Source organism: Perognathus longimembris, chromosome 18, assembly GCF_023159225.1.
Source record: "Perognathus longimembris pacificus isolate PPM17 chromosome 18, ASM2315922v1, whole genome shotgun sequence".
Classification (NCBI taxonomy): domain Eukaryota; kingdom Metazoa; phylum Chordata; class Mammalia; order Rodentia; family Heteromyidae; genus Perognathus; species Perognathus longimembris.
Window position 1 is genome coordinate 944,850 of NC_063178.1, and position 22,372 is coordinate 967,221.

Here is a 22,372-nt window from a genome sequence, read left to right on the forward strand (position 1 = left end):
CGGGGGCCTCGCGCGGCTTCCGTCCTGGCTAAGATGGCGGCCCCCGGGGTCCCGAGCGGCGGCCGCAAAGGGCGCCGCCGCCCAGGGCGAGGTCGGGCCGCCCCGCGCGGAAGAACCGCCCCCAGCGGCCGCCCCACCGCCGCGTAGCACTCACTCACCGCCCAGCCCCGCCCGGGACGGCAGCCGCGCCATGGACTCCCCGGGCTCCTCCGGCTTCCACTTCTCCGCGGACCCCACCGGCCCCGGCGCGGTCGCGCTCCTGCATGCGGTAGGCGCCGGGGGGTCGCGGCCCGGGCCCGGCGAGGGGGGGGGCGGGGGGACAGCGCGGCCCGGTTCCCACGGCAACGGCGACGCGCCCGCGCGGCTCGGTCCCCGGCGGGGGGCTGGCGGCCCGGCCCGGCCCGGCCCGCGCGCGGCAGGGAGCCCGCGCCGCCCGCGCCGCCCCGCCGCCCGGCCGCCCCGCCGCCCCGCCACCCGGCCGCCCCGCCGCCCCGCCACCCGGCCGCCCGCCCCGCCGCCCGGCCGCCCCGCCGCCCCCGCCCCGCCGCCCCGCCGCCCCGCCGCCCGGCCGCCCCGCCGCCCGGCCGCCCGCCCCCCGCCGCCCCGCCGCCCTGCCAGGCGGGCCCCGGGCCACGCGCGCGGGCCCGGCCTCGGGCATCCGGGAAGGCGTGGAACCTGTGCAAGTCCTCGCACTTTCCCCGCCAGCCTACTCGGAGAAGCGGGGCCGCCCCCAGCCTCCCGGCCTGCCTCCGGCCCCGGCCCTCCTTCCTGGCCAGTGATTTTGCTGGCTCCTTTTGACTTCCAGCAGGACCTTGCTCACCCGAAACTCCCCCGGGAGGGCCGAGAAGGGTGTTTATAGCCCCTAGGGTTGCACGTTCCTGGGGCAGTTGATCCGGTGTCTGTCCCGTTACTGGGGCTTGAACTCGGGGCCGGGACCGCTCTCTCTTGGCTTTTTCATTTAGGGCTGGTCTTCTACTACTTGAGCCACAAATCCACTTTTGGCAAAGTCGCGAGGGGCCACCCAGAGAAAAGAGAGTCCCACGGAATTTTCTGCCCAGGCTGGCTTCTGAGTAGCTACTCAGGATTCCAGGTTTTTAAGCCCTCTGTTAGTTGTTACCTACTTGGTTTGGTAGGAAATGATGCGTTTGAGAGATGCATTTCCATACGCAAGCAGCCAGCGTTAGTACCGTGTCATGTTGATTTGTACAGAAAGGCCCACGGAAGGAAAACCAAAAGAGAGAAATAAACGCCTCCCTCTTCCTGCCTAAGAGAATATTGGGACAATATTTTTTGGGACGTGGGCTAATAACTTCTAGAAGTTTCCCTGGTGTTAAGAACTTTTAGACTATTGCTTAAGTTTTTCTCCTCAATGACCTTGTCAGCCAGCAGTTCTTTGGTGTAAACATTTCACTGTTGTATTCTGACTCTGCTACCCCAGAGCAGGCATACGGGAAAAGAGGGTTGTTGCATGGCTCTGACTTGCCTTAAGTAGCATCTTTCACCTTAAGTTGGTTTGTGAGGTAACGAATTAAACAGAGGACTTGGTTTCTTGCTTCCCCCTTTGCTTGTTCTTTGAATAGTTTCATGTGATGAAAGCAGGTTTTAGTAATTGCTCCAACAACTGGACAGCAGTCCTCTCCTTACCTGCAGTCTTTACTTTTTCTTTTTTTTTTTTTAGGGGGGGAGAGGGGGTGAGTACTGAATTCAGGGCCTGTACCCTGTCTTTTGTGCTCAAGGGTATCACTCTACCACTTGATCCACCTAATCCACAACTCCACTTGGTGGATAATTGGAGGTAAGTGTCTCATAGACTTTTCTAAAGCCCAGGCTGGCTTTAAACCCTAATCCTCAGATCTCAGCCTCTTGAGTAGCTTGGATTACAGGTATGAGCCACTGGTACCCTGCCACTATTTTCACTATTCTAACTGCACAGCTCTACTTCCAAAGTGGCCTGAACTTTTTTCTACTACTTCAGGTTCTTACTTTTGCCACTCTTTTTTATGCAATTCTAATCGGAAAGTAGTACTTCGCACGTGTTTACGTTAGGAATACCTAAGATATCTTAGTAACATTGATTGCCTCTCGGGGCACAGGAAGTTATGCAAATAAGCAAATAGTTGCAGTTAAGTGGGATAGGGGCAGTGACTATAGCATGTTATGAGAGTCAGGAAAGGACACCTGGTTTGTCTGGGGACTGGGAGAAGGCTGCTGAGAGAAGATAACACGTGGGCCGAGGTTTTGAGGTGTGAACAGTAAGTGAGGGAGGGGAAGACTGAGGGCATGGATATAGGAAAACCACTGCCTTCTGTGGGGCGGGGGGCAGCCATTGGTTAGGTGATAATGAGCAGAAGGGATGTGACAACTGAAGAGGGTGGCAGAAGATACCTCCTAAGGAAGCTTTGTATGTCATGATCACGTGCCTGTAAGGATAAAATCTTAGCTTACGATTGACCACTTTAAGAAAGTCTGGAGAGACTGGGTTTCTAGTGTAAGTTTCCTGTGGGCAGCCGGCCTCTCACTTGGTAGAGGCTGTAGAAGAGAGTCTGAGTGGGGAGGAGTCTGATGCACAAGCACTGTGGTCAGTGAGGACACAGCTGCAGTGATTGAGAGGTGGCAGGGCCTGCAGGGAGGCTGAAAAGACAATGCTTGGAAGCAAGGGTTGAATCGGACCATTGGGTTTCTGTGGTTTGACAGCTGGGCAGACAGGGATCTGCTGAGGCATAGGAAATGGGAGCAGGTTTAGTCAGTGTTAGTACAGTGACATTTTAGATAAGTTCAGTTTGAAGTGTGAGTTTTTTTAACTTGTGAATTATGAACTGGATACATAAGTGCTTTTTAAAGACAGGTTGGAGTAGGATCGCAAGGCAAAGGAGGAATGTCTGGCCTGAGTGTGTGGATTTGGCAGTTGTCAGGCAGTGGGCAGGGATGTGCTTGAAGTCACTTGAGTAAGACCTTGGGGTGAGAAGAAGTTTGGGAATGGGTGGCCAGTGCCGAGCTAGAATCTGTGTGAAAGCTCAGATGCCTCCAAGTTCCGTAAGAGTGCATGTGTGTGTGCGCGCACGCGCGCGTGTGTTTGTGTGTGTGTTGGTGATTGCTGCTTCTGACTTTACCGGTCTTTCCTGTGGGCATCAGGCACTGCAGGCAGTAAGCAAGCTGCCTCCCGAGAAGGCTCCTTGGCCCTGGGAGAGTGGAACACGGCTTGCCGCATGGCTGCCCTTCTCATCAGTGAGTCCCGGCTCCAGCATTGCTCCCTCAGAGTCCTCGGGGACTCTAGTTGTAGTTGTGGAGTCCTTCTTCTAACTAAGGCCCTGCTTTATGTTCCCTCGGCTTCTCTTTCCAGTTTTCTTGCAGCCTTGCACTGGCTCCCCAGAGCCGGTTGTAAAGATCCATGGAGTGTCTGAGCCCGTCGTTGAAATATAGACACTTTAAAAGTCAAAGATTGAATTACATAATTTAAAATTCTATTAAAAACAAAGGTTTTCTTGTGAACTCACATGTTTTATTAGAAACCCCCTTGTAAAGCTACTTAAAGATACTAGAAAGTTAATTTAAAAATAAAAATTACTTTTTAAAAAAAGCCATACACATTGCCAAACATAGCACTTTCTATCGTTTGACTCAAGTTTATCGTCATCTCTGCTCTGGAGGTTGCTTCCGTGTCCTCGTGGTGGGTTGTGGGGCCCCTCAACACCGTGTGCCCCTGTGTACCTGTCAGCCCCGTGTGATGATGACACACAGCAGCGTACCTTTCCTTTCAGCTCTGGGTGACAGTGCGGCAGTGGAGAATCCACCACTGGGGCAAGGCTGCCCTGCTGCCAATCACCAAGTGACACGACCTGCTTAAGAGCATGCAGTTCTCAGTTCCCTCCCTCCCTGCTTTTGCTGTTACTGTTATTTGTGTGTGTGGTGGTCCTGGAGCCTGAACTCAGGGCTCCTGTGCCCAAGGCACATTCTACCACTTGGGGCCACAGAGGCTCCATTTCTGGCTGATTGGAGATAAGAGTCTCCTAGCTTCAAACTACAGTCCTCAGATCTCAGCCTCTTGAGTAGCTAGGACTGCAGGCTTGCCTTTCTTATTCTTGCAGTATTCCCAGATGGCTGAGCAGAGTTTGGTCTACTTGGGCTCTCTGCGGAGGAGTAGGTAGGCCCCCAGGGTGCTGAAGGGGGGGGGGGGGACCCTTTGCAGCCACCAGTGGGGCAGGCCAGCTGTGCACACCGGGGCTCAGGGAGAGGAGAGACAGCTGTTTTGCCCTCTTGCTTGAGCTGCCCCTTGGCACTGTGTTCCTGTGTGAGGAGCCATGCAGATTACTTACTGGTCACAGATACTAATCCAGTATGATATTGGGAGGGCCAGGTAGTAAGCAGTTGACCTTGAGTTCTAGTGGCCAGCCACATTCTCACATCTAGTAAACCAGGAGTCTGTAGGGTGGGCTTGGGCATCTGGGCATCGAGGGGAGGCCAGGGAAGAGCAGGCGAACACAAGCTGTGGCATGGCAGCGTTTCCTAGACGTTAGAAGGCCCGTTCTCCATAGCTGGTACCACCCTGTACTAGTCACTCATAACGGAAACTGTCTTAGTCACTGCAAATAAGTCCAGTGCTGAGCCCACAATGCCAGGCAAACAGCAGAGCTCACCTAACTGAGAAGGCTTTTCTTCTGTAGAGTGGCAGCTTGCAGAGGCCTGGGGAGTCCTGAATTAGCCTACCTTGTTTAGAAAATTGCAGATCTTTATATAGCTAGTCTGGTGGAAGGGGGCAGATGGTGGTACATGGAGCATGAGCTCAGAGGTGTGGTCTTGATCCTCTAGGTTACTGAACTATGGATATTTGGCAAGCTACTTCAAGGTACACGAGTCTGCTGTCCTCCCTTTTGCATCCTCGTATAGTCCCCACTGATTCTGATCACTCCCAGAGCCACCCGATGGGAAGTTCCTAAGATCGCTGGCAGGCCGTAAAGCTTGTCTGATGAATCTAAGTCTGATAGGAGGTCGCTTTATTAGTGAGAAATGTGAAGTTTGAGAAGATTCTCCAGCCTTATAAGCAAGAGTGTGTGGTAACGTTACATTGTCTAGAGTTTTACACCGAAGTTCACACATGGCCAGGTGTTGGAAAGATGAAGAGGAGATGGACCTCAACGTCCTGACCTCAGCATAACTGCATGATAGTGGATACAGTTCAGGGAAACACACTGTTGGCCGAGAAGCCCCGTGAGGCTGGGAGCTCAGGGAAAGCCTTCACAGGGAAGTAATGGTTGAGCAGGAGCAAGAAGGGCAGCCAGGAAGCTGGCTGTGGAGGTGGGGTGTGCTCACTGGGACAGCGGTCAGTGAGTGGCCCTGTCTGCAGCCGGAACGGCGGGCCTTGCTCAAGTTTGGAAGTGGCTTAGGGCTTCTTTGAAGGAGGTAAGAATCATTTATTTTAATAAGCGGGAGCAACCTGTGCTTTGAAAAGTGCATTATGAAAGCCAGGTTCTGGTGGCTCAGGCCTGTAATCCTAGCTACTTGAGCGGCTGAGGTAGAGGATCTCAGTTTGAATCCAGCCTGGGCAGGAACGTCCAGGAGACTCCCTATCTCCAGATAACTAACAAAAAGCTGCAAGTAGGGCTGGGAATGTGCCCTAGTGGGAGAGTGCTTGCCTCACATACATGAAGCTCTGGGTTCCATTCCTCGGCACCACATATATAGAAAAAGCCAGAAGTGGCGCTGTGGTTCAAGTGGTAAAGTGCTAGCATTGAGCAAAAAGAAGCCAGGGACAGTGTTCAGGCCCTGAGTCCAAGCCCTAGGACTCGCAATAAATAAATAAAAAATTAAAAAGCTGCAGTGGCTCTGTGACTCAAGGAGAACACTGGCCTTGAGCTTTTGAAAAGCCAAAGGCCAGAAGTGGAGCTATGGCTCTAGTGGTAGGGTTCTAGCCTTGAGAGGAAAAAGCTAAGGAAAATCATGAGTTCTTGTCCCAGTACCAGGGTACGCGCGCGCACACACACACACACACACACACACACACACACACACGTAAAACAGCAGTATAGCCTCACTGGCAGCCCTCTGAAGACTAGTGGCGGCAGGGGAAAGAAGCCCCATGGCGTGGCTGGGCCATAGGTTGGTGTGGTTGCAGAAGTATTGACTGCTCTGTGGGAGTTCTTTGTTAAGCAGCTTTTCCTTTCTTTTTCTTTTGATTTATTAATGTCAAAGTGATGTACAGGTGTTTCATATGTAAGGCAGTGAGTACATTTCTTGTCAAACTTGTTACCTCCCTCATTTTTCTCCCACCTTCCTCCCCTCCCTAATCCCCTCCCCCCTTTTCCTTTTCACTGCACCCAAGGGGTTTGCTTTATTGAACACAGTTTGCGGTTTCTAACATGTGTTCTGATGATTTTTAAAGCTAAGTAGAGGTAGACAAGATAAATTTGTCATTGTGATAGATAAAACCTTGTAGACTCTCGTGGATTACTCTAGAGCTTAATGTCTTTTTTTTTTTTTTTTTTTTTTTTTTGCCAGTCCTGGGGCTTGGACTCAGGGCCTGAGCACTGTCCGTGGCTTCTTTTTGCTCAAGGCTAGCACTCTGCCACTTGAGCCACAGCACCACTTCTGGCCGTTTTCTGTATATGTGGTGCTGGGGAATCGAACCCAGGGCTTCATGTATACGAGGCAAGCACTCTTACCACTAGGCTATATCCCCAGCCCGAGCTTAATTTCTTGTTTCTGCTGTTTTTGTTAAATTTCTCAAAGTACTGGCTCAACAAAAATAGCTACTAGAAATCTGATTATAATAACACATGATAATTCAGTATCAATTTATTGATCCAACTTGGTACATTTCTTTTACTTAGTACATGAAAATCTTACATGGGAACGCTCCATTCTTCTTCAGATGTGGTAGAACAAAAGTTTCAGCAAAGGTGAAACTTGTAGTGTAGTCTCTGCTTGACCTTATTTATTCACGAAACATGACAATTCCTCTTTGTTTGCCCATCCACAGAAAAAGCTCAAAAAGTGGGATGAGTTTGAAGATATACTGGAGGAGAGAAGGCACGCCAGTGACCTGAAATTTGCCATGAAATGCTACACGCCTCCCATCTATAAGGGCATTACCCCTTGTAAGCCCGGTGATATTAAGGAAATGGTTCTCAGCTCTGAGGAGATCAATTATGTCATTAAGCAGGTGAGTGAGTGACGACCTGTTGCCCATAGGCCCGTGGTGAACAAAGCAGTGTGAGATTCAGTCAGGCATGAGAGCTGGAGGCCCAGTGAGACCTGGGATTTGCTAGAAAGTCAGCCAACTTCTTGTGTTGGTTTTGCTTTTATGATGTGCTGGGAATCAAATCCAAGGCTTTGAGCATGCCAGGCAAGGACTCTGCCACTGAGCTACAACCCAGCCCTCAGCCCCATGTATATTGCTTTACAGTGACGTGTGTGTGCACGTGTGCACGTGTGCTTGTGCATGTGCTGATGTTGGGGCTTGAACTCAGGGTCTAGGCACTTTCCCTTAGCTTTTTCACTCAATTCTAGAGCTCTACCATTCGATGCACACCTCCACATCCTCCTTTTTGCTGATTAAATTACAGGTAGGACTCTCACAGGCTGGCTTTGAACCAAGATTCTCAGATCTCAGCTTCCTGAGTGGTTAGGATTACAGGCAAGAGCCACCGGCACTTGACTAGTGCTGTATTTTTGTATCTGGCAGTGTAGGGAGGTTTTAGTGTCAGCATTATCAGCATGTGGAGATGCACCCTGTAGGGCGCTGTGCCAGCCCCGATGTCACTGCCATGCTAGGGTGACGTCCCAGTGGTGACATCGCTTGGCGGTAGGACTTTTCAGTTCTCTTATAACCTGGGAGACCCTGGGCATGGCATTGCACACTTACCTTTGCACTTGGGAGGCGGAGGAAGGGAAGATTTTGTTTGTTTGTTTGAGGCAAGCCTGGGGTACTGATTGAGGTTCTGTTGGAAAGAAAAAAAGTCATTTATTTCGCTGTGTCAGAAAAGGAGTTCTGTCCATTTAAATCAAGAAGCCCACATAGCACCTTTAGTTATCTGCGCTGGTCTGCTTGGGCCGTCAGGCTGGTTGAAGTAGGAGTTCTGGCTCGTCTTTCACAGCCTGTCCTTGTTCTCTGTTTCTCCCAGCTTTCCAAGGAGTACTGTCTCTCTGTCACTACCCTGCGGGAGGAAGCCTTAGAGATCCTGGAGGAAATGAGTCACAAGCTTCGTCTGGGAGCTATTCGGTTTTTTGCTTTTGTCCTGAGTAAAATTTTTAAACAGATTTTCTCGAAGGTGTGTGTGAATGAAGAAGGCATTCAGAAAGTGAGTACTGAAAGTGAGCAGCCTCCGTGGCCCCTCCTGCAACGCGGGTAGCTCACGGGTGCCCTACTGGGGCAGTGCTCAGGGGGGACTTTCTCTTCTCTCTTTTCTTCCAGCCCACGAACTTGAGCGTACATGCACTTTAGTTTACTAAAGTTACGAAGGCAGTGTCAGAAATGTTTGTATTTGCTTCTGATACAGGTTGCTCTCCAGTATCTCCTTTATCCGTTTCCTGCGCCCCGGGCCCTGTTCCCGGGGGTGAGGCTATGTTCTTAGGCCCCAGTTACCACAGCAGCGAGCCTGGATGGGACCTCGTGTTCCCTCCCTATTCTATCCTACTTAACAACATAAAATCCTAGATCCTGAGTTGTGTTCAGATTCTTTAGACACTAGTCTAGAGCAAAGCCTCTCTCCTTTTTGTTTTTAAAACAGCAGGCGAGCTGGGCGTGAACAGCGTCTGTCACTCATCCTCGGGCTCGGGGGGCGTGGACTCCTTTCTGCTGTGGCAGGAGTGCCTCAGGCCGTGCTGCCGAGTCTGTGTGGTCAGGAGCCTGGTGTCCATCTGCCCTTTACTGCTCAACCTTAGGCAAAGGTGGTGTCTTTAAGGCACTACTTTGAGCCGCCCTTGAAAGTAGCTATCTATGTCCTGTTTCAGTCAGACTCCCCCTATCCGAATCTGTAATGCAAATGACTGCCATGGTCATTCCCTCACCTCTGTCGTGGCCTGGCTTCCTTCTCCCTGTAAAGAAAAGCTTTTCCTAAAACCTTGGTGTTTCTGTTTCACTGCTCGTTTTCTCCTTGGTCAACTCTTAGCCCATTTGTCTCCTTCCTTGGGCTTTTAAACATTTTCCTTTTACCTCGGGTCTGTCCAGGAATGTTTGGGGCTGGGGCACATTGAAAGCTCTGTGTCAGCTGACCTCCAGTCACCTGCTGTGCGAGTGACCACCGAGGTGCCCCTTCCAGCTGGGGTGCCTGCTCCCCTCGTGGGGGGTCAGCAGTGACCCCCCCCCAATCCCTCTTATGTCTTCCTTATATCTGATAGATTTTTTTCTTTCTTTGCTTATTTGTTTTGTTTTTGTTGCCAGTCCTAGGGCGTGGACTCAGGACCTGAGCACTGTCCCTGGCTTCTTTTTGCTCAAGGCTAGCACTCTGCCACTTGAGCCACAGCTACACTTCCGGCTTTTTTCTATATATGTGGTGCTGAGGAATCGAACCCAGGGCTTCATGTATAGGAGGCGAGCACTCTCCCTCCCACTAGGCCACATTCCCAGCCCGATTTTTTTCTTTCTTAAAAAAAAAAAAAATCTCCGAGAGAAGCGATGTATTTTCCTATAACAAAACCCCGTGCCAGGCTTTCTAAGGAGCCTGGCGTGGGCTCCTTCCATGGCTCCCCCAAGGCACGGATGGAGTGGAGAGCCAACACGCGTGACTGACAGGCGTTAGCGGCCACCACTGTCCCACCCTGTCTCCATTCCCATCTCCATGGCGTGGGGAGGGACTGCATTGACCAAGGCACACTGTACTCACAAGCTGACATGTCGGGTTGAAACCTTTTGTACAGCTACTTAAGCCTAATAAAAAGTGAATTTAAAGTTTTGTGTTTTCAATCATCTTACACGAAGTGAAAGTGCTGACCTAGAATGCTGAAGCGATGCTTAGCCCTTGTCAGAGCCGCTGGGTGTGTGGGTGAGGAAGGCAGACGGGATGTGGAGCGCATCTAGATGCCCTGTGCACCTAGGCTCCGGCGGGATTCTGGTTTCGGCTGACACCTGCAGTGACTCACGATGTACCCATTTTTCCAAGTTGCAACTGGCTATCCAGGAGCACCCGGTGGTCCTGCTGCCCAGCCACCGGAGCTACATTGACTTCCTGATGCTGTCCTTCCTCCTGTACAGCTACGACCTGCCTGTGCCTGTGATCGCAGCGGGGGTGGGTACGTACTGTTCCCACTTCCTCCTCCCTGCAGCCCACTGCTTTTTATCTCGATAATATAAAAGCCAAAGCCCTGGGCCTTTTTACTTGATAAATATATTGGGATTATCACTCTAGGTCAATAAATAGAGCTGACTTTAAAAGCAATTTTAACTGTGATAAAATATGTTTAACATAAAATTTACTATCTTTGTCATCTGTGTGTTTGTGTATTAGGAGTCTGGGAGGAGGGGTGTGTGAGTGTGTGTGTGTGTGTACTGACACTTGAACTCAGGGCCTAGGTGCTGTCCCTGAGCTTTTTTTGCCTAGTGCTCTACCACCTGAGCCACGACACCACTTCTGGCATTTTTTGGTGGGTGGTTAATTGGATATACAAGTCTCACAGACTTTCCTTTTTGAGCTGGCTGTGAACTACATCAGATATCAGATTCCTGAGTACTAGGATTATAGGCATGAGCTACTGGTTCCTGGCATGTTGCAATATACTTTTTTTTCTATAGGATGCAAATAAGAAACAATGCCCTCCCCCCCCCTCCAGGAACACCAGGTCACCTTCCAACAGGTGTCTATCACACAGTTCTCTCAGATGCCTCTGCGTTTAGTCTTGGGAAGTCTCATTATCAGTGTCGTTGGTGGCATCTCATGTGTGTGAAGTCACATGTAACAATGCTTGGGTTGTGATCCTTATGGGACACTTCGTGGCAGCAAGTGAATTCTGCTTTTGTTTTCCCAGACTTCCTAGGCATGAGGATGGTCGGAGAGCTGCTCCGGATGTCGGGGGCCTTTTTCATGAGGCGCACCTTTGGTGGCAATAAACTCTACTGGGCTGTGTTCTCAGAATATGTAAAAACTATGCTGCGGGTAAATGCAGATGATAACCAAGTGTTTCCAGCTCTGCTTGCTTGTTTGAATTCTTTAAGCTCCCAGTGGGCCTCTTAGAGGTTCGCTCCCCCGCACCCCCAACCCGAGCAGTGTCTGCTGTGTTTCTGCCTGCTGTGGTGAGGAGCTGGGGGTGGAGGGAGTCACGGAGGAGAAAAAGTCAGAGGGAACCTTGGTGGGGATGGGGGCGTAGCTCGGTGGTGGGTCCCTTGACCAGCACGCATAGGGCCCTGAGTTCCATACCTGACACCACCCGAACAACCGGAGGAGCACGTTGTTACTTTGAGAGTTGGCAGTGGGCTTTGTGTTTTTTGTTTTGTTTTCCCCTGAAGAATGGTTACGCTCCTGTCGAGTTTTTCCTGGAAGGGACAAGAAGCCGCTCTGCCAAGACCTTGACTCCTAAATTTGGTAGGTGGCATACAGCTTAGGAAGGAAGATAGTAAGTTCCAGGGCTTTGGGTGTGCTTTCATCCTGCTAAATAGAACGTAATACTTTCAACTTACTTTTTGCAAGATAGTGCTGTTCTTTGTAACTGTAACTACTTGTAGAGGTGGAGCTCTTTACGGGCTTAGTGCGCCATGCTCACTTTGGATCTTCCTATGTGTGTGCCCTGCCCGCGGGTGTGCGTGATGAAAACCTTTCTCCTGTGTTTGCAGGTCTCCTGAGTATTGTGATGGAACCATTTTTTAAAAGAGAAGTTTTTGATACCTACCTTGTCCCAATTAGCATCAGTTATGATAAGATTTTGGAAGAAAGTCTTTATGCCTATGAGCTGCTAGGAGTTCCTAAACCGAAAGAATCTACAAGTGTACGTGAGGAGAGCCAAACTTGTTTTCTTTGAGTGTCGAGGCTATCCACCATCTGACTTACAGACGCGCTCCTTTTGTTCCCCTCCGCTGCCTCACGCCTCTAGGGGCTGCTGAAGGCCAGGAGGGTTCTGTCCGAGAACTTTGGGAGCATCCATGTGTACTTCGGAGACCCCGTATCCCTTCGGTCTCTGGCAGCTGGGCGGATGACTCGGAACCCATACAACCTGGTCCCAAGGTACAGTGCCCGTGTGTTTTCCCGCCCGACAGAGAAACGGGATTAAATTCAAAATGGCAGGACGGGGTGCTACTCAAGAGGCTGAAAACTGAGTATCTTGATTCAAAGTCAGCCAGGCATACAAGTTTGAGAGACACTCATCTCTTTTTTTTTTTTTTTTTTTTTTTTGGCCAGTCCTGGGCCTTGGACTCAGGGCCTGAGCACTGTCCCTGGCTTCTTCCCACTCAAGGCTAGCACTCTGCCACTTGAGCCACAGCGCCGCTTCTGGCCGTTTTCTGTATATGTGGTGCTGGGGAATCGAACCTAGGGCCTCGTGTATCCGAGGCAGGCACTCTTGCCACTAGGCTATATCCCCAGCCCCTCATCTCTTAACTACCCACCAAAAGGCTAGAAGCGGAGCTGTGATTCAAGTGGTGGAGTGTTAGCGTTGAGCAAAAAAAGCTCAGGGACAGAAGCCAAGGGCCCGAGTTTGAGATCCAGTGCTGGCACACACAAAATAAATCGTGACTCTTGAGGCTGAACGGTGGTTTGCCCGAGTTTACCTTGCACATTGTTGGAAGTCCGAAAGGTTCACTTGAAGAACTGTGTAAAGCCAGGAGCTGGAGGCTCACCCCTGTTGTAGCTATCTCAGCATCATGGTTCAGAGCCACCCCAGGCAAGAAAGTCTGTGAGACTCTGATCTCCAGCTAACCACAAGGAAACTGGAAATGGAGTGGTGGTGCAAAGTAGTGGGAGAATGCTTGGCTTGTGTGAAATTGCTTGGGGACAGTGCCCATGCCCTAAGTTGAAGCCACATGTTGGGGCAAAACCAAAAACTGGCCAGCAGCATGAGTATGTGGAAGATGCCATCCTCGGGAATGGCTCTCAGCTCGGCGGGGTGCTGCCGGTGGGCTGGCTACGTCCAATTCTCAAGAAAGCTCTTGAGCCCATGTAGGACTGATTTCCTTCAGGCCGCAGGGCACCGCGTTTTCTTAGCTTGCATTTGGACACGTGCTTGGGCCCCTTAAGGCAGGCGATACAGCGCCTCGCCTGGCCTCTTGGGAGCCCTAACAGTTGCCCAGCCGCGGGTGCCTGGTGAGCAGCCAGCTTCACAGAAAGCGGAGGGTAGCGTTTTGCTGCTGCAGGCCTTCCTCGTGAGCTTGGGGGGCCTGGCTAAGTATTCAAGTTTGCTCCCCTGTGTTCGCTGTCTGTTCCTTCTCGCAGCTGCTTTTGAGTCCCCCGCTCTCCCTGCTGCTCCCGGCTAAGAGCGGAGCCCCATGGGCCCCGGTGTGGGGGAGGCTGGGGCAGGCACCTGCTGCTCGCGGTTGATTCACCTCCAGTGCACAGCCTGCTCGGACAGCAGGGAGCCCCACGCGCTCCACAGCTGGGCCCTGGAAAGACAGTCAGGTTCCCAGCAGCCACGTAGGGTCCTGTTCACGAAGAATCCGTTTCTTGCCTAAAATGAGAACTGCTAGCGTTCCTTGTCACGTTAGGAAGGTTCTGGAGATGTTTGGATAGATGACAATGTAGCAAAAGCTGGGGAAAGCGTCTCGCCTGTGGCCTGAGAACATGGTTGGCAGCAGTGCAAGAGGCCTTGTGAGGGCTGGCAGAAGCGCAACTTGTTCTGTGCCCTTCCTTGTAGGTGCATCCCTCAGAGACAGTCCGAGGACATGCACGCCTTTGTCACCGAGGTTGCCTACAAGATACAGCTTCAGCAGATTGAAAACCTGGTGCTGAGCCCGTGGGTCCTGGTCGTGGCTGTGCTGCTTCAGAACCGGCCGTCCATGAGCTTCGACGCGCTCATGGAGAAGACGGTGTGGCTGAAGGGCGTGGCCCAGGCATTTGGAGGCTTCCTCCTTTGGCCCGGTACGTGTGCTTCCTGTGGAGCCGGGGCTTCCCCTCCGCCTGGCAGCCGCTCTTCCACTGAGTCACAGCCCCCACGCTGCATCCCGGACCCGAAGCAAGCGGCGTGGCGCCCAGCACGGGCCCGCTGGAGAGCAGCCTCGGGACCCACAGCCTTGAGGACAGAGGGCTGCAGCCTTGGTGCCGGCAGGGGGGAGATGGTGACCTGAGCCCTCCCCGCCTGCCCCCTGTGGTCAGGAGTTCAAGGCTGGCCTTGCAGGGCTCCACGCGATTCTCTGCTGAGCGCCGCATAGTGACAGCACCTTTGAAGTGATAAATCCTGGGCTGGGAATTTGGGGTGTCTGACAGTAGTTTGCGTTGTTTGGGGTTTCATTGCTTCCTAAGCGTAGCGAATGGTTTGCAGCCAGGCACCTGGGGTTCACACTGGCACTCCTGTGTTGGGTCCTTGCAGCACGCAGAAGCGACCGAGTTGTGCCCTGATGGCTGGATGGGAGGGCAGGGTGTGCACCCTTGGTGGGCTGTGTGGGAGGCATGGCAAGGGCTCGGGGGGGGGGGGGGACACAGGGAAAGGGTCTGTACCCAGGAAGCTGTGGGGGCGGAGGGAGGGACCAGAGTCGGGCCAGGCACAGGACGATGCCTGGCTCGGAGAAGCGCGTGTTGGGAAGTCAGCACTGAAGCGGGTGCTGCTGGGGGCGTGGAACCTGGATGGCATCTGTAAGTTCTGGGAAGCGTTTGGGATTGTTGCTGGCCTTCAGAAACAGGACCAGTGCCAGCTCGGGCACTGAGAGAAGGGCCGGGCAGAGGAGGCCCAGCGGCTCACGCCTGTGCCATCTTACGTGCAGATAACAAGTCTGCGGAAGAGATTATCCAGTCCAGCCTCGTTCTGCACTCCAACCTCGTCCGCCTTGTGAGAGACGAGGTGGTTCTGCACATGGCGTCGGAGGACTCAGAAGTGGTGGATGGCCTCCTCTTGCAGCACGTCACGCTCCTCATGTGCTCGGCGTACAGGAACCAGCTGCTCAACATTTTCCTCCGTCCTTCCTTGGTAGCGGTGGCTTTGCAGATGACCCCCGGGTTCAGGAAAGGTAACTGTCAGCGGCGTGACCTTGAGTTTCGGAAGAGGCCTGGCTTCCCAGTTCCATGAAGGGAGCGCTGTTTGGAGCCTTGTAGAGTGTGACCGCATCTGTTTAGACCACACGCCAGCAAGGACCGGGCCTTTACACCCAGAGAAAGTTGGGTTTGTTCCCTACCTATGTGGCCATCTGCGTAGAGTTTTAGAATTGGAGGGAGCAGTTGGCCACATCTGTAGTCCCAGCTGTGTTGGAATCTAGAGGCAGGAGAACTGCCCAGGTAGCAGTGCAGCAGCGAGACCTTGCCTCACAAAAGCAGAATCTTTTTAACCAGGAAGACCTAAAAGCCCTAACTGTGAACCTCCGTTTATTACAACGGGGCAGGGAGTCTTGTGGTGAGTGGTTGCCCGGTTCTTCCTACAGAGCAGGCCGGCCGCACCCCTGCAAGCATATGCGCCAGGAGTTGAGGTCTGGGGAGGCGGGCCGGTGGAGGCACTTGCGGGTAGAGCCTGGGGTGAAGACCAGCGGTCTCTGCCAGGTCACCCCCCAAGAGCCCTTGGGCAGGGAGCAGGGAGGGTCACGTGAGTGTAGGGGTTCAACCAGGCATCTGTGCGGTCTTAGAACCACCATTGTGTTTGGTGGTTCTGGTTCTTCAGCACGCCATAGGCAGCTCTGGTAAAGATGTTGGTGATGGGGCTCTAGGGAAAACAGTTACTAGTCTCCCTGCTCTGCTGGGCCTCTGGGGGTGTACGAGTCACCGGAAAGGAAACTGCCACCTGACTCAAGCAGAGAAGAGTTTATTGCTGGGAGAGCAACCTGCCAGCCCATACAAGGCATGAGGAGAAAGAGAGGAAGGAAGAAGAGAAAAAGAGAGAAAGAGCAAGATAGAGAGGGAGAAAGGAAGCAAGAGAGTAAGAAAAGGAAAGAGAGCAGGATTATATAGGAAAAGGTGGGAGGTATGGCCAGGTGAATTGGATCCTGAGAGAAGGAGGTAACTGCCTCCAGGTGTGCCAGTTACCGAGGTAACTCGGGTACTGGGCGCAGACTTAAAGAGGCGGGGGGGGGGGGGCATCTGCATGGAGCCCTCGGGGGGTGAACCTTACAGGGGAGGTCCCTGACGAGAGCTTGGTGACCCTGTGGATGGAGTTGGCTTCAGCTTTTTGAGAGAATGAAACTCCTGTCCCCACCGTAGGAGTAACAGCCCGCCTCCGGGAGCCTCTGCCAGGGTGTCGTGGCTTTGTGCTGGGTGCAAATGTTGGAAATACAAGCCAAGTTGTAATTTCATGTAATGGGTTCTTTCCAGAGCATGTCTTCAGCTGCTTCCGCTTCCTGCGTGATGTGTTTTTAGACGAGTTCATCTTCCTTCCAAGAAACACACTCAGGGTAAGTCCTGACAGCAGACAGCAGCAGGGCTTGCAGGCTCGGGTTTTGCTGCATCTCAGCCAGCGTGTCTCGCCTAGCGTGCATCCGTCCCTTCGAGGCACAGTGAGAAACGAGATTGCCCACATCTCACCAGACATAGCTCTGATTCTTGATCAGGCTTAGCTAATGACATAGGCATTGTTTGGTGAGAGGAAGGTCTCGCTGCACAACCAGAGCAGCTGCTGTAAATAACCCTATTGTGGTAAGTATTTAAAAATGAGCACACTGTTGGAATGTGTCAACTGCAGCGCCATTGTTGTGGGAATAGCAAGTGTGGTTTTGCCTGGCAGCGTGGATGGCAAGGAACAGCCAGCTTCTGGGGCTGGCTGGGGTGTTTTCAGGGCAGCTGGGCAGGCAGGCAAGGATAGAAGGGACAGAGGAGACCAGCAGAGCCATAGGTTCTCTGTGCTGTGCCCAGGGTCGGCCTTGCCTTCCACTGGGAGGCGGGAGGGACCCCTGAACTTCGGTCAGCACGCTCCTGAGTGTTTTAGGACTAGTGTGTGCACTTGCTGTTTAAATCCAGGATACAGGCTGTGCAGAGGGAGCACTGCACCCAGCTGGAGCCCACAGGTGTTTGTGTTGTGAGCTGTGTTGTGCTAGGACAAGCGTGTCTGGTGATTGGGGCGGGGGGGGGGGGGGCGTGCCTCCACAGAGGGCATGGAGATCCTTGTGTGCCTGTAGCTAAACGAGGGGCCATGGCTCTCTTCCCTCACAGGACTTTGAGGAAGGCTGCTACCTGCTTTGTAAAAGCGAAGCCATACAGATGGCAGGGAAGGACATCCTCATCACAGAGCAAGGACACGCCGTGTTAGATTTTCTAGTGAAACTCTTTAAGCCTTTTGTGGAGTGCTACCAGGTATGTCAACTTAACACCTCTTTATCCAACACTCTGAGTCCCTCCCACTCTGCTCTTCTTTCCCGAGGAGGAGGATGGAAGCAGATAGCACCAGGCGTGATTTCACTCTGGTACCCAGAGAGGACAGCAGCTCATGAGGCCCCAGCCCTGTTGTCGGGCCATGGCTGGCTTGCCTTTAGGGTGCTTGATACATAGTAGTCTCTAGGTGAATGCAGATTTGATACTTCATAATGCCAGTTATTGATGCTACCAAATGCTAGTATGGAAGGGAGAGTGCAGGTCTGCAGAGTGATCATGCTCATCAGATGCCTGGGAGCGGGGACAGGAAGGGGGGATAATAAGCCCACCAGGAATTGCCCCAGGACTGTGGGGAGGGCGCAGGAAATGCAGGCTGGGGAGCCTGCATGTTAGAGACAAGAGGGCTCTGTGGCCCATCGGGCTCGGCGGGTACCTGATGGAAGCTCTCCCTCTCCGCGTAGCACACTCCATATTGTTTGGTGGATTAAGAGAAAAGGCTCCTGTCTTTCCAAGTAGCATAAAAGGTAGGAAGCGGTAGTAAGTAACTTAGAGTAAGCCAGCTAAAATGAGAACTAGAATTTCCATAAATGTCCATATAGTTCAGACTTTTTTTTTTTTTGGTACTGGGGCTGAACTCAGGGCCTCGTGCCCTCATTAGGCCTTTTTCACTCAAGGCCGGTACGTTTCCACTTGAGCCACAGCTCCACTCCTGGCTTGTTGCCGGTTAATTGGAAACAAGAGTCTTACATTTCATTTCTGCCCAGGCTGGCTTTGAGCCTTGGTCCTCAGATCTCAGCCTCCTCCTCCTCCTCCTCCTCCTCCTCCTCAATAGGCAGGCTTACAGGCATGAGCCACCAGTGCTCAACACCAGACGTTCTTCTAATTATAAAATTGAATAGAAACTCAAGTGAGATATCCTAAGAACTCTCCTGCTCTTCCTGCTCAGACCTTGGCGGTCTGCTGGACTCCTCTCCATTCCTCTCTTCTCCTCTAATCAGATAATTTGCAGATACCTCTTGCATGAAGAAGAGGAGTACTTCACTGAGAAACAGTACTTGGCTGCAGTTAGAAAATTTACAAGTTGGCTTCTCGATCAAGGTCAGTTACAACTCAGTTTGGAGATTTCTCTTAGGTGAGAATAAAAGTAATCCACTAACCCTTTCTGTTCCTCACCATAGGTGCCTCTCAGTGTTATGATGTACTGTCTTCTGATGTGCAGAAAAATGCCTTAGCAGCTTTTGTGCGACTTGGTGTTGTGGAGAAGAGGAAAGAGTAAGTACTATTTGAATAACTTTGGATGCACGGGAGATGCAGTGCGGTGCCTCCCCCTTCCACACACACAGTGATTCAGGCCGTGTGAACTGCCCAAAAACCCTGTACCCCGCGACACCGAAGCAAAGGAAGAAAGTACTAAGCTGGGCACTGATGGGTTAGGCTTCTAATCTTAGTTGCTCAGGAGGCTTAGATCTGAGGATCAAGGTTTCAACAGCTTAGGCAGAAAAAAGAAAGAAGTGAAGCTGTGGCTCAAGTGGTAGAGTGTCAGCCTTGAGCAGAAAAGCCAAGTGAGAGCACCAGGGCCGTGAGTAAAAGCCCCTAGTACTGGCACACATACATAACATATACTCGCACGCATGCGCGCTGGGCATTGGTGGCTCACACCTATAATCCTAACTATTTTTTTGGCCAGTCCTGAGGCTTGGACTCAGGGCCTGAGCACTGTCCCTGGCTTCTTTTTGCTCAAGGCTAGCACTCTGCCACTTGAGCCACAGCGCCACTTCTGGCCATTTTCTGTATATGTGGTGCTGGGGAATCGAACCCAGGGCCTCGTGTATATGAGGCAGGCACTCTTGCCACTAGGCCATATCCCCAGCCACTATAATCCTATTAAGGAGGCTGGTTCTATGCAAGCCTGGGCAGGAAAGTCCATGAGCCTTTTTTGTTGGGTGGGGGCAGCTGTGGAGCTTGAATTCGTAGCCTGGGCGCTGTCCCTGAGCTCTTTTTGCTCAAGGCTAGCACTCGACCACTTTGAGCCACAGCAAGTACCACTTGTGGTTTTCTGGTGGTTAATTGGACTTTCTTGCCCAGCCTGGCTTTGAACCGTGATTCTCAGATTTCAGCCTCCCGAGTAGCTAGGATTATAGCATGAGGCACCAGCTCCTGCAACTCCTGTCTCCAGTTAGCCACCGAAAAGCTGGAAGTGCTGTGGCTCAAGTGGCAGAACGTTAGCCTTGAGTGTAAAAGCCCGGGGACGGCGCCTACACGGAGGTCAAGCCCTCGGCTGGCACCAAGAGAAAGACGGGGAAGGAAGGGACTTGTAGGAGCAAGTGTTTCGGCTTTGATCTGTCTGTAGAAACTACCAGAAAGGTTTGGGTGCCTGTTAGGAGGGGAGTTAAGGGGGTGTATCACGAATTCCTGAGGGAGTGTGTACCTAGGATAAAGCTGCCCGATAACGAGAAGGAAGCGGGAAGCCGGAGACAGGCTCCAGACCGGCCTGTGCGTGAAAAGCGGGCTGTGGGATTGGGAACAGCACACCCCGCAGAGCTTGCCTTGCACCCTGATCTGTGCAGTGACCAAGCTTGTTCTTCTCCCCAGAAACGAGTGCTGCATATTTAGTGTGCATGAGCCTGCCCTCAGCAGATTAGAGGAGATGCTTGGTAAGTACAGTCAATTGGATGGATCCTGTGATAAACATCGTGTTTATAAACATATTAAAAGAAGAGGGCATGCTACATCACCAAAGGGAACAATACTACGCTTCTTAGATAAAACTACTCAGTGTAGAATTTTCTCAAGGAACCTAAAGAGAAAATGCAGACAGTTAGCCAAGAAAACACAAGAGTCAGTTTAAAACGAGCAGTGTTGTACGACAGTCCCATTCCCCGCGGGACTGCGAGTGGGCGCTGGGCCTGGTTCCTGCTCTTCCTCCTTGGTGGACTGGGCAAGCGCCGGCTTAGCTGAGCGCCGACCGGAGACACAGATGACGTCCTCCGGGGCTGCCCGCGGTGGGAAGCTCTGCTCCGGCCCTGCTCAGAGAGCCTAGCACCGGGCCTGCTGGATGCACAGCTCCGACTGGTGCAGCCCTGGGAGGATGGCTGCCCTTGCACGAGGACCCGTCATCATGTGAGACCCCTGCTCAGAGAGTTGGGGGACGCCCTGGGGGCCGGGCGCTGGACTCCGCTCCCCGTGCCCCCACTGGGCTGTGTCTGTGCTGGCCACAGCTCCTGCGGAGGAGACCCTCGGGCCCCTGGCGCGGCTCAGCTCGCACAGGCCAGGGAACGACAATGACCGTCGTGATGTCTCTTTCTATCTCAGATTGCAAGACGCCGATAGGAAAACCGGCCACTGCAAAACTTTAATCATCGCCAGATGGTTGTAGAAAACTTGACCCCATAACTACTGCCACAGAGGCGTTCCCGCAAACAACCGAACGGAAGAGCCGCAGCGTGTGACCCACAGGCGCAGACAGGAAGAGATGGTCACGCCGGCCTTCCCCTTGTGCGGCTAGTGGCGTGCCGGTCAGCCCTGTGCATGGTCTAAAATAAAACAGTCTTTGACAACATTGGGAAGGCAGGGCCGTCCCTGCCCCACTGGCTGCTCTGCAGCTTCCCGCTGATTCCTCGGCACAGCGCATGGCAGCTGGCAGGGGGCCCAGGTGAGCTGACCCCGCAGAGGGCGGCGGTCACGGGCAGGTGCCTGCCGGTACCATGTGCAACGGCCTGTGGGCAGTGCCTCTCGGAGCACGCGAGGCACACATGAAGACGCTGCAGGCCATATCCCCAAGAGAGCTCTAGGATGTCCAGTACAGACCTAATCTGAAGCGCCGGCCCCCTGGGCACTCGGGGTACAGGAAGAGAAGTCTGGGTCCTTGGCAATCAGCGGCTCTGCCAGGCCCAGCAGGAGGCAGCTCTCAGCCTGGGGCCAATGATGGAAGGAGGGAGGTGGAGGGATGCGAGCAGGCAGAACAGGGAGAAGGCCCCAGGGAGGCTCCGGGGCACCTGAAAGAAAGCCATGTGGCCATAGCACCAAAGAGAGTTGAGGGCTGGGAATGTGGCCTAGTGGTAGAGTGCTCGCCACGTATACATGAAGCCCTGGGTTCAATTCCTCAGCACCACATATATAGAAAAAGCCAGAAGTGGTGCTGTGGCTCAAGTGGCAGAGTGCTAGCCTTGAGCAAAAAGAAGCCAGGGACAGTGCTCAGGCCCTGAGTCCAAGGCCCAGGACTGGCCAAAAAAAAAAAATAGAGGTGAGTGTACCGCTCGCTGCGGTAGAGTGCTACCACACAGATGTTCATTCCTCACAGAAAGGGCAAGGTCCAGGTTGCTCCTGCGTCTCCCTTCTGTCTATGAACAGGGTGCCATCTCCCATGACCTCAGTGTACCCATGTGCAAGCACACGTGCATCGACGTGCACGCATGCGCGCGCACACACACACACACCCCATAGTGGAAGCAAGGGTGTGCTGCCGTCTGATGGGGTGGAGCGGGGGAGGCCACTGCGAGTGTGGGCACATCATGGACTCCAGCTGCAAGGTGTGCTTCATGAAGAATTTCAGACCGTCTGTAGACGTACTTTTCTTTTCCATGTGTCTATGGAAGGAAAAGATGATCTTTCACCATTTTTTTTTTTAATTTGCCCGTCCTGAGGTTTGAACTCAGGGCCTGGATGTTGTCCCTGAGCTCTTTCAGTCAAGGCTGGCGTTCTACCACTTGAGCCACAGCACCTACTTACGGCTTTTTCTATTCATGGTGCTGAGGAATCAAACCCAGGGCTTCAAGTATGCCAGGCAAGCGCTCTGCCACTAAGCCACACTCCCAGCCCCCAAACTCTCCATTCTTACACAGTAAAGTTCATTTCTTTACCAGGGCTTTAACTCAGGGCCTCAAACCTGGTGGGTTTGCTCATTCAGTTGGTGCTCAACTACTTGAGCCATCCCTAAGCCAGGCTCTTATTTTGAAGATGAAGTCTCCAATTTCAACCTTCCAGGTCTTGGCCTCCTGAGTAACTAGGGTTACATGCTT

General features: G+C 52.7%; 1 protein-coding gene across 2 annotated transcripts; it reads left to right on the forward strand.

The window, feature by feature from the left end:
- Nucleotides 1-4: 4 nt before the first annotated feature.
- Nucleotides 5-20,913, forward strand: Gnpat (glyceronephosphate O-acyltransferase). 2 transcript variants are annotated; one of them, XM_048367537.1, is made up of 16 exons: nucleotides 5-268; nucleotides 6,974-7,156; nucleotides 8,118-8,294; nucleotides 10,095-10,224; nucleotides 10,957-11,084; nucleotides 11,435-11,510; nucleotides 11,759-11,910; nucleotides 12,016-12,146; nucleotides 13,768-13,991; nucleotides 14,831-15,073; nucleotides 16,362-16,441; nucleotides 17,196-17,336; nucleotides 18,353-18,452; nucleotides 18,533-18,626; nucleotides 19,947-20,008; nucleotides 20,667-20,913. In XM_048367537.1, exons 1-16 carry the CDS (start codon nucleotides 191-193, stop codon nucleotides 20,708-20,710), a joined length of 2,043 nt encoding a protein of 680 aa, XP_048223494.1. In that variant the 5' UTR covers nucleotides 5-190; the 3' UTR covers nucleotides 20,711-20,913. The 2 variants fall into 2 exon arrangements, with proteins under 2 accessions (XP_048223494.1, XP_048223493.1); XM_048367536.1 differs by having other exon boundaries at nucleotides 38-268; nucleotides 10,101-10,224.
- Nucleotides 20,914-22,372: the final 1,459 nt, after the last annotated feature.